The sequence below is a fragment of the Oratosquilla oratoria genome, chromosome 9 (assembly GCF_046742065.1).
Source record: "Oratosquilla oratoria isolate Oo_2021 chromosome 9, ASM4674206v1, whole genome shotgun sequence".
In the NCBI taxonomy this organism is placed as follows: domain Eukaryota; kingdom Metazoa; phylum Arthropoda; class Malacostraca; order Stomatopoda; family Squillidae; genus Oratosquilla; species Oratosquilla oratoria.
Window position 1 is genome coordinate 49,822,617 of NC_134785.1, and position 12,439 is coordinate 49,835,055.

At 42.3% G+C, this 12,439-nt stretch overlaps 1 protein-coding gene across 1 annotated transcript in view; it reads right to left on the reverse strand.

Annotated features, from left to right (window-relative positions):
• The window catches only part of ssp6 (PDZ domain-containing short spindle 6), a 223,807-nt gene that overhangs the window by 15,910 nt on the left and 195,458 nt on the right, over positions 1 to 12,439 (reverse strand). The window contains exon 3 of the mRNA XM_076190380.1: positions 1,127 to 1,229. Coding sequence (XP_076046495.1) covers positions 1,127 to 1,229 — 103 coding nt within the window. The remainder of the gene's footprint in view (positions 1 to 1,126; positions 1,230 to 12,439) is intronic.

Genomic DNA, 12,439 nt, shown 5'->3' on the forward strand with positions numbered 1-12,439 from the left:
AACTTGGGTTACAGCTCAGCGTCTCCCGGTGGACAAAAAAAAAAAAAAAAAAAAAAAAAAAAAGTACATTTGTTCTTTTGTCCAAGAACATCAGGCAACTTGGGTTACAGCTCAGAGTCTCCCGGTGGACGAAAAAAAAAGTACAGTTGCCTCTTTTGAAGACTTTGGTCTAGTTTCGCCTCCTCCCCGAGGACCCAAACTTTCGAATCCTCAGAGTTCTAATTACTACACTTGAGCAGTCTCTCTCTCCTAATACACCAAAGTATCTGCGCTCATGGACACGTGCGCGCGCGCACACGCACACACACACACACACATACGTACATGCACACATCAGTATACGTGTATACACACATAAACACAAAGAGCGAAAGAGAGAGCGAACAAGACAGAGAGAGATAAAGATACACACACACACACAGAGAGAGAGAGAGAGAGAGAGAGAGAGAGAGAGAGAGAGAGAGAGAGAGAGAGAGAAGCGGGGAACGATCCCAAGACCAGGATGCTCCTGCTGCTGCAATGTGTGTCAACTGGTGATTTTGTTTTTGCCATATTCATTCTCTTTGAGTGTTTTATTTCTTTGCTTTATCTATTTCTCCCTCACATTATCATTATCATTATTACTATTATCATTATTACTATTATCATTATCATCATACATTTGTTTTTTACCCAGTTCCGTCATGGACCAAAAGGTCTCCCGTCGACCTCTCGCTCTGTCGTTGTAACCATGGTAACGAAAGGAGGGATGAGGATGGGAGTGGGAGTGAGAGAGGGGGAGGTGTTACAGAGGAAATATCGAGTTGAGGAGTCTTTCCATTTACTCCTAAAAGAGGCAAAATAAGGTCACACTACAGACCTTGATGAGAATCAAGGCCAAAAGGACCTTTTTCCTGACCTTAAACACCACTGGGATAAGAATACTCATCATCTCACGTTCAATATCCTTAAGGTCAAAGACCACCCTCTTGACCTTACAAAGACTCCGTATCAAAAGCCTGACCTTGAAAGTATCCAAAGTCTAAACATTGCCCTGTAGGTGACCCAAGGTCACAAGACTGCCCTTTTATTTGACCTTGAAGAACCACCCCAGGGGCAAAGGATGACCTTGGGGTGAACCACCGACCTTCACGCATCCCTGCCCTGAAGGCGGGACCATCATAGTCGACGTAGTCTACGTAGGTGATGACTTCAATCTCTCCGTCTTTCTTGTAGTGAATGCCATAGCTCTGCGAAAGAACAAAAATTCAAATTAGTTGAGTAACGTCTCTTCCCTAACGGTCATTTTTAATGTGACGCTGTGAGGTGGACAGTCATTTGTATGTATGTATGTATGTATCTATGTATGTATGTATGTATGTATGTGCCTGTGCATGCATGTCTGTATATTTATGTACAAATATGCATCTAGCCCGGAGATAAACCTCTACCAAACTTAAGATTGGTCTAAAAGTCATATACTGTCGTATAGTTTCAAATTGCGTCGTCAGTATAGATCTACTGTATGTAATTCAATCTTATCGTTTTCTTCACTGCACCGACGTCCCATAACTGAATAAAATAGTATGAGATTAGGAAGGATAAAGCTTAAGTGTGTCCTTGGAGTTCCTAGGTTTCCCCTCCGTCCCCAATCGACGGAAAATAGTTCAGCAAAACAGTAAACAAATTGCAACTCTCCATTCCCAAAACACATTATCAGCTCGGCCGAGCGATAACTTGTGGAACGTGACCACTCGGCTCTGGGCGGGATGAACGAGGAGGCATAGCCGGATCTCTCTTCTTCCATGTCGGTTCGATCATTTTTCGTTAACTATCAAAACTAACCGTTCCGGCGGGACATTAACCCGGGAAATAAATTAAACTAATGAAATCCGACTGCTCCGGACGTAAAAGTATGCAGCACTGTGCGGTCATTTCAGCATATTTATTTGCTTATTTGGGTTTGAATAATCACAGCCTCTCCACAACTCTGAGAGTCAGTTACTGCAGTGGGTGATACGTGCAGGGCAACGGAGGGAGGGAGGGAGGGAGGGGTAGGAGATCGGGAGGCGAGCTGCAGAAACTAAGGTGAGCGGACCAAAGGTGAGGGGGCGGAGAGGGTGGGGGTGAGGTGAAGGCAGCGAGAGAGGAGAAAGGCGTGAGAAAGTGGACCATAAGAAAGAGAAAGAGTAAGAGGAAGGGAACAAGTATATAAAAAGGGGAGATAAAACAAGTAAACGCAAGAGGAGGGAAGAATAAAAAAAACAAAAACAAAAACGTGTAAGTGGACGAGGTAAGAGTAAATGAAGGAGGGAGGAAAGAAAAGGGGAAGGAAAATAATGCGTGAGGAAATGGAAAAGGTTTGATGCCCAAGAACAAGGAAAAGCCCCACCAAGTTGGCGTAGCAGCCTCTTATGAGATGCAGAAGGGCGCGCAATTAAAAGTTCTGTTATTCATGAAGCGTCTGTAAATTTGAAATGCAGTCGCGCTTAACCAGGGCCGTTGAGTGCAACCGACCTGACGTCACGACTCGACGCAATTATGAAAAATGTCGACGTTTTCGTCGGCGTTATTCGATGTAGGGAAAATAAATACGTATTCATTTCCTACATTCACACCTACTCGACACCAACAAATAAACAAATAATCAAATCTAAGCACAAAAGAATCTTTGTCGTCTGAGGAACGAAATTGGTCTAATTCAACTAAAGGAAATTAACCTAAATACTTAACTAGCATCCACACAAAAAAAACACCCACACTCTCATGAAAAGTTCACCTTCTTCATTCTAAAAATAAAATTAACTTTATACAGACTGAATAACTTTACTTTAACCTCTATAGTCAACCTCCTACCGCTAAGTGAATAAAGACGATAACTACAACAAAATATGAGTTAATCGTCACTGAGAGGTTGAGATAGCTTTAACATAGGATTTATTTTGTTGAATAAAAATAAATGGTGTAAGATGACCACAAACACACACACACATACACACACACACACACACACACACACACACACACACACATACACACGTCAAATCGGAATATACAAAAGAGATCCAAACACAAAAATATGTAAATAAAATCGAAGGTATACATGGAACAACAATAAAAATGGTCCCCAGCTTAGCAAACAGATCGTGTTATGAAAGACTACGAAAAAAAGATGGAGCTGCCTTCATTAGAAAAACGAAGTGATATGGCCGTTGTGTTGTGATCAATGTTAGGGGTGGACGAAATTGACAGGGATGATCTAGTTTGGGACAGAAAAGCGACACGAGTTTACGAAAAAATGGAAGGAGAGAGGGAGAGAGGGAGAGAGAGAGAGAGAGAGAGAGAGAGAGTGTATTCACCTTGGCCTTTTTGGATCACGTGTTGGACTTGTGATCGACAGCTATTTCCCTCCCGGAAGAGAGATCAGAGCTCGTATGACCGATCTATGGGTAATGCTAAGACCTTACACGCACACACACACACCCAACTTCCCGCCCACAAAAGTTGGAGTAACGACTCGAAGCGCAGCGATACTGAAATAATTTCAGCCCTGAGTAGGATTCGAACCAGGTACCGCCGTCACCCCCGTGCTGACAGTCTGAGACTCTACCAACCGCGCCACCGAGTGTGTGTGTGTGTGTGTGTGTGTGTGTGTGTGTGTGTGTGTGTGTGTGTGTGTGTGTGTGTGTGTGTGTGTGTGTGTGCGTGTGTGTCGAAAGATCAACCAACACAGGTTTCCATGCAGATGCGTCAATTTCTGGAATAAACTTTAGAGGGACATAAACCATACATACAATATAAAGGAATTTAAAACCAAGTCTTATCCATGAACACAAAGACGGTACCCCACGAGCGTAGCTCTTTTCCTGTACAAGTATGCAAACACACACACACACACACACACACACACTAATATCAAATAGGTATTATAACAATAACTGCCCTTAAATTTGGGCACCCACTTAATGATTTTCATTCAAAAATCGTCACTAGCATCATGTCATTCTTTCCAGCTTGTCCCGATTTTCCGCAACATCATTTTATGTCGAGGCATTGGACACAAAGTGAGAAAATTCGCTTTAATTACCGTGTCTCTATATCAATAAGAGACTGAACTTGGAGGCAATTTAACAGGTTTCACGAAAACTGTTATCCGTGTTCAAGATAATCCTAAAATTCTGGACAATATTTAATGATGATAATAATGAAAAGTAGAACATAAGTAAAATAAATAATAAGTGAATAAATAATAATAATAATAATAATAATAATAATAATAATAACAATAATGATATTAAGTAAATAAAATGATAAAAAACAAATGAATAACACTAATAATGATAATAATAATAATTTCAACCTAAAAACGTTTAACAATAATGTCATCCATAAAAACAAATTACCATGAATGCTATTAGACGTACAATGTTCATACTTTTGGAATACCCACATGCTTTGTTGATCAATTAATGAAATGCGAAATGTGCAATTCCAACATTGCCAAGCTATGGGGGAGATGAGAAAGAGATTGGAACACAGGACTATGACAAAATATAGGAGTGTACCACTCTATCCAATCGGTTTGGAGTTACGTCGATGTGTGTCACTCTCCAAAGAAATCCCCATATTTTCGCATCCCCTCGTCTTCCCGTACCTGTCTGTACAAACTTTCAAACTCTTCAATACGAGTGAAAATATCGCGAGCAGCATCAGCTGCCTGATGTACGATGATTCGATGATGCACCACGTTACTCGTGTTATGAAATACAAAGTTACAGCTGTATTACTCGCTATCTTTCACTCTGAATATCAATAACCAAGGGAAATATGATCAAGCCAATTCACAGAACATGGGGGTCACTTAGCTACAACTACAAAATAAATATAATCAAGACGCCAATCACAGTACCCACTCACGCCTCGTGACGTCTTAGTAGACGTCATCGTATGGAAGAGTTTGACTGCTAAGTTAGCAAATATCATGATCTAACATTTTCTGTAAACCTAGAACACGATCGTAAAGTCTCCAGAAACCTCTTGCGCTGACATCCCTCGCCTCTTCCTCCTGCAGAGAGGAAGAAGAACGCAGCGTTGGCGACCGCACAAAATTATCTAGTTCTGCAGTCAGACGTTAATTGACAGACACGTCTGCTCGACTTCTCACTTGGCCTAATGGAAATGAGCCCCTTCGGTACATTGGCTCTGAAATATTTTGTTCCAATTACTACTAAATGATCACATTCTGCTGAGTGAGAAGGGAGTCCAGAGAATGGGGTCCCAGCCAGTACAGTCCTAATCTTCAAACTGGGGTCCGTAGAACCCTGAAGAGGCACGGAGTTTTACAAGAGGGGCCATAGAACAAAATCTAGTGGTGGTTAGTGGATGTCTGACAATTTTAGTGTTAAATAGGTCTCGAGGAGAATAAAGAAGAACAGCGACACATAAATATGGGTTACACGAGGAGGAAGACTGGGAATGGCTTACCCCCGTCCCGTCCAGATGAATAAAATTGGCGTCAAACCTGGAAGATATTTCAAGCTACCTGATGGGTCTACGTCGCCGGAAAAAAAAAAAAACAGCTTTTCTCTCCTTGGGGACAATTCACGGACTGGATAGCGGTTCGGTACAATTCACGTATTGTGTTCCAGCTCGGAACGATCTTAGCCAGATGAAGTGGAGGGTGGGGAAGGGGGGGAGGGCCGGATTGAGGGCGTTCAAAATTAAAAATTCAAAACTGAAACCGGCGACTTGGAGGGGCCACAGAGGAAGTGGAAGCTGCGTCGAGAGGTGGAAGAACCTGAATTGGTATCAGAAAACGACGACGACGACGACGACAAAACTGGCGAGGAAAACAAGGACAACAACAACAACGACGACAGATGCGGCGATGGCGGGTAATCAGGTAATGAGCAAGATGGAGTGAAACATGCAGGGTAGAGAGGGAGAGAGAGAGAGAGAGAGAGAGAAGCAAAGACGGGGGAAGTGAGTTGGTTGCTTTACTGCTGCAGGGATAAATAATATATGAGAAGTACAGAGAACGGCGGTGGCATGGTAGATATGCAACGCGCTCATAAGACGAAAGTTGGGAATGATGTAATGTGCGAAATTATGTGCATGGAGTTGAAGGGAGCGGAGGATGGAGGGATGGAGGGATGGAGGGATGGATGGGAGAGGGAGAAAGGCTGGAAGGGAAGGAAGAGGGTGAGGGAGAAAGGTTGTATGTGTAAATAAATTTCTATCTAGGTGATTTGTTCCTCGAAAATGATATGTGTACGCACACAGACACAAAGAATACTCGTGATTTGTTCCATAAGATATATATATATATATATATATATATATATATATACATATATATATTAATATATACAAATTGATCACGCATTTTCTACAAGAGCAAAACAGTTTAAACTCTGCTAACTATAACGTATTTTCAATTACCAGTTCACCTGGAAAATTTCCGACGCGATGTTGAGGTGTCAACTAAATATATAATTTCCGAGCGCACAAAATAGATCCCCTTTAGCTTATATTCCCGCAACAATGCAAAATAGTCTCAAAATGTGACCTAAACAACAGAGGCTACAGTGTCCTGAAGACCACGAGCTGTGAACGCTTAAAATGCGAGAGGCGTTTCGGAAGAACTGAGATGCGAGGTCATTTTACAAGACCCTCGTTCCAAAATCATAAGCAAGTAATGCAGAGTGTGAGGCGACGCCGTCCATTGTATTCGTTTAACTTCATCTCATGTTTATATATATAAACACACACACACACTATATATATATATATACATATAGTATGTGTGTGTGTGTGTGTGTGTGTGTGTGTGTGTGTGTGTGTGTGTGTGTGTGTGTGTGTGTGTGTGTGTGTGTGTGTGTGTGTGTGTGTGGATTAACAAGCTCCGCCGCTGGGACTCGAACCCGTGCATGAGCGGCTGCTTATTACAAAGCAAGGACGATAGCACTGTGCTACGCGTGACCGTACAAAAAAGAACGACCTGGAACACGACTTGGTCGTTCCCCCGAGGGTACTCGCGTGGTACAGTACGTAAACTTATTTCATCGCGTCTTTATTCAGGCGAGCCATCCGACAACACACAAACAAACACACACACACACACACACACATATATATATATATATATATATATATATACAAATATATATATATATGTATATATATATATATATATATATATATATACAAATATATATATGCATGCAGAAGAAATCACTTGAACGCGTGATTCTAGTATGCAGAAAAACCACTAGGAAAATAACAGAAATGAGACCGAGCGCTTTCGTCTATTCCGAAAAAAAAATTGTCTGAATAGACGAAAGCGCTCGGTCTCATTTCTGTTATTTTTCTAGTGGTTTTTCAGCATATGTATACATACATACATATATATATATATATATATATATATATATATATATATATATATAAACGTATATACCCTTTGGTTCTCTGGATTGAGACAAAATGACATATTGGTAAACGTGCCGTCTATCCCGTACGGCCGCACGAACCCTTTGTGCCGTTCGAGTGTTCTGGCAACTTTGCACCAATGAATTCCAATACCTTTTACAGTAACTGACACTTTGCATCTTGGTTCTGGCTGTCGTCAGGCGATTTTATTCAGCCTAAGGAGACACACCACCCCCTCAGTACAGTTGCATACACATATTCGGCGTCCATTCAGAGTGTTTTGTCTTCAGGGAACTCACCCTCACTCCCCTCTGTTGCCGATTACCCAAAATGTCGAAGATTTTTGGCGCGGAAATAAAGCAGACTGTACCACGGCCTGTTCATGCTACCTTGGTGGAAACTGATCAGGAATAGAAACAACCCAACCGTCCCACTGTTGGAGAAACGGTTTGGGCGAAATTCGCGAGAGCTAAACAAGACATCGCCATAATTTGGTGCCTCCAAAAGATACGAGACCAGATGTTCATATTCGAGAAAGAACAGAAATCCCTGTCATGTTCAGCTGAACGAGGCACAGTGACAACTGTTCACAATGGATGAAAGAGGAGACTTTTGGGTCCACATCAAGGCTGGATGAAAAAGCTGGCGTAACGACAAATCGTCCTTTATTGACAACAAACCGAAGGACAGGATTGCTGAGTGCGTCATGCAGAACTGTGAATTGCTGCAGTCTGCACATCAGAGAGAGAGAGAGAGAGAGAGAGAGAGAGAGAGAGAGAGAGAGAGAGAGAGAGAGAGAGGGGAAACGTGTGCCGTTCTGAAATTGCATGTGAACGTATGTCCAGAACGTACAGGTCTGAGAATAATTCATTTTTTATTTGTCCTTTTACGATGCAGAAAATATGTGAAATTCACATCATGTCTGAAGGAGGGGAATGTGGAGGGTAGGGAGTACATGGAGGTGGTGTGTATGGACGGCTGGACTATATGGAGGTAAAGTGGAGGGCTGGAGTATGTGGAGGGCATGTGGAGGGCTAGGAATGAGTGGAGGAGGGAGTATACGGACGGAAAGGAGTATGAGGAGAAATGGAGATTACAGAATACGTGGAGTTGAGGTGGAGGACGTGGAGGTGGATGGTGTGGAGGTGGATGGTGTGGAGGTGGAGTTGGGGTGTGTGGAGGTGGAGCATGTGGAGAACGACATATACGAATGCAAGGAGGGCTGAAATGGATGTCTAGTTGTGGAGTGCAAATAGCTGGGTGGAGTGAAGGGCAGCAGGATGAATAAAGGTCTGGGAGTATGTCACGAACTCCACTAGATAATTGGAGTCTTTCAGAGACGGGAGTTTCGAGGGAACCACTCTCCAACATCGACGCTTTCACGTCACATCGAAATGTTATGTTCCTCGTTTCATTTTGTTTTCGAAAAAAACAAAACAGTCTTTTTTTTTACTTTTGGCCGCTCTGTAAATTTTGTTGATAATAAAAACTGATAATAATAGTAGTAATAACGATATCAACTACCAATAATGATAGTAATAACAATAATGATAATAATAATAATAATGATTATGAAATAATATTATAATGAATAATATTAATGAAATAACATTAATAGAATAACAATAATAATAATAAAATAATAATAATAGCAATAATAATAATAATGATTATGAAATGATAAGATTATAATAGAATAATAAAATAATGTTAATAAAATAACATTAATAAAATAAGTAAAATAATAATAGAATAATATGAATAAAATAATATTAATAGAATAACAATAATAATATAACAACAATAACAATATTAATAATAATAACAACAACAATGAATATAATGCCTTTGGAATGTTATGTCTGTCTTACGCCAATGCATGACGCATCGTGTGGACACTGCAGTCATTTATGAACTGCTGTTCCTTGTCCAGCTGGAAGCCACTTCAATACCGAATAGCTTGGCATCAAGTACTAGTGGTTCAATAGTGGTCCAATAGTGGTTCATGGTCCACAAGCAGAGGACAACGATGTCAGGGCGAGGGAAATTAAAAAAAAATAGAATAAAATAAAATGAAATAAAACAAAACAAAATGAAATAAAAAATCTGAAGAGAAAGACGGCAGCGCCATTGTCAAAGCGCCTACGAAGGAGTGTAGGTGATGTGGTTGTTTTATTTTGTGTCTTTTCATTGTTTATTGTGACGTTACTGCAACAGATGCAGGTGGCAGGCGAAGCTATGAAAACAAAAAAAGATATTCCCTTTCTCTTTTTCTCGCTACAACGCCAGTGTCACCCAGCAGTTCCTGTGAAGGCTTCTCTTGCAACTATTCATATTTGTTGCCAACCTAGATTTTTTCTATCGGGAGTCCCTTTATATATATATTCTTTATTATTATTTCCGTCATCAGTACCTCATAAGCAAGCACGGAAAAAAATTAAGAATTTTCGATGGCGATTTAGTTCCTCTAGACTTTTTGCATCCTTCAACTTTAAAATTTATATGTCACCAGGCGATTTTATTCAATTGAGGGGTTGCCTTTGCTCGTGGGGGAATCCGCCTGCCAGGAATCGGCGTTCACAAACTCCTACTACATTTCTGTACGCGGCCCCACTCACTACGGTCCCCTATGGCAACGATTCTCAAACCTATTTTCATCGCTTATCCCACACTTATGAATTGCTATTTCCCATCCGCCTGGAAACACCAACGCTAAAGTTAGGCGTCTACAAACTCCCTCTAGTTTTCGGTGCGACTCCATTTGTGAACCTCTCCAGCCTTCTAGAGGTCCGGGGTGTCCGAGGAACCTTAGGTTGCGAGCCACAACCCAAGAGGAAACACCTTAGAACCCAGCCACACCTCGCCCCAGCGCACCTGAGTAGGCAGGGGTCTCTGCCCCGGCTCGCTCCGTCAATACATCCTCCTTGTCCTACTCTCGCAGCGCACCATCACCCTCCGGCCTGTCGCAGCTCTAGCCTCGCCTCTTCCAGTGGACCGCTTTGACCTTTACCTGAAGATATTTTTTTTTCTTTTCTTTCTTTCTTGTCCGGGTGGGTGGGTGGAGGGTTTCAGATACATGCTAAGGCTGTATCCTGGTCTTGCGCTCCGAAATCACGGTGAACAGTCTTCGTTAGCGCAGAAACTGGACATAAAGAAGAGAAAAAAGGGGGAAACAGATGAAAAATATTCGTTCTGCCACCACTTGCTACAATCCACACATTCCCAACACTGGCTTTACCCTCCGAGTGCCCAGATTCCAGGAACAGGAAATAGACTATGGACGTTACTTCAACCCTTCTATGGTTTTGACGTTTTTGTCCATACATTCTAACTGCCCCCAGACGATTCTATTCAGCTTAGATTCCCTCCCCCTAGCCTCCCCAGACACACACACACACACACACACACAGTGGTTAGAGTTCCCGGCCGCCACTACGGCGGTGCGGGTTCGAATCCGGCCCAGGGCTGAAACAATTTCGGTTTCGCTGCGCTGCGAGTCGTTACTCCAACTCCCGTGGGCGGGGAGTTGGGGGTGTATGTGCGTGTAAGGTCGCAGCATTACCCATAGATCGGTCATATATGAGCTCGGAGCTCTCTTCCGGGAGGGGAATAGCTGTCGATCACGAGTCCAACGCGTGATCAAAGACCATGGTGAATCACACACACACACAAAACCTCGGATGATCCAGAAACATGTAGTAACTGACCACTTGGACTCAGCGGGGTTTTTTATTTTGTCCTCTGGTAGTGTGGTAACCTCTTGTGATGAACACGTGTTTCCTATTACCGGTGTTCGAGTCTTCCTCTCCCTCTCTCGTATGCCCTTTATTCTCTGTAGTTGTGGAAGTGTTTATTTGTGATCTTCGAATATAAATCCTGGACGAAACCTTAGTGAGTATCTAGTTAGCTCTTTTAAAAACCATTTAGGCAAACACCTAACCTATTCAAAAATACAATACAAACATATATATAAATAAATATAAAATAAAATGAATTAAAAATCTGACCTCGTTATGGACCTAATGGTCTCCTGCCGGTATTATACTTCATTATTGTAACTACATTTCCATTACTATTCCTACTTCAGCATACCAATGGCGAAAAGGAGGATTGGCATCCCAATCCACGTTCCAATCACCGACTACTACTACTCCTCCAGAGAACAAGACACCAATCATGAAAGATTGGTTCAGACTCCTTTCTCTTGGTCAGTGCGGTCGTCCCCTCCATAAAATTCATATTCACCCTCCACTCGAGGAGGAATGTAACCTCCACTCCATCTGACGTGGAAGGATCCGGCCCCTCATAAAAAAAGAAAAAAGAAAAAAAGGAAAAAAAAAAAAACACGTTCGACCTCTGACTAAGATAAGCCGACTTTCCCCGCGTCAACAGAGGAGGAAGAGGAAGAGGAGGAGGAGGAGGAGGAGGAGGAGGAAGAGGAGAGAGAGGAGGAGGAGAGTAGCAGATGCAAGAGCAAGAACAATAGAAATAGTAGAAAGATTAGAAAGAGCAGGAGAGTCAAAGGAAAATAGAAGGAGGATGAGGCGGAGGGAGAGGAGGTGGAGGGTATCTGGAGCTGGAACGAGAGCGGCAGAAGCAGTAGAAAGATTAGAAAGATCAAGAATAAAAAAGAAGAAGAAGAAGAGGATGTCAACAGCAGGAACGCGAAAAGGACCAGGAGGAACAGAAGGAAGAGTAGGAGGAGAAAAAGAAAGAGGGGGAGGAAGGAGCAAGAGAAAAACAGGAGGAGGAGGAGGAAGAGGACTGGAAGAAGGAAGAAGAGGAAGAGGGAGAAGAGAAAAAAGATAAAGGAACAGAAAAAAGAGGAGGACGAGGAGGAAGAGAGAACAGATAAAAGAAGGAGGAGGAAGAGAAGGAAGAGAAGGAAGAGAAGGAAGAGAAGGAGGAAGAAGTAGAAAAAAGTGGAGGGGGAAGGAAAAAGAAGAGGAGGAAGAAGAGGAAGAACAGGAGGAATAGGAGGAGCAGGGGGAGCAGGAGGAAGGGGAGAAATAGGAGGAGCAGGGAGAAA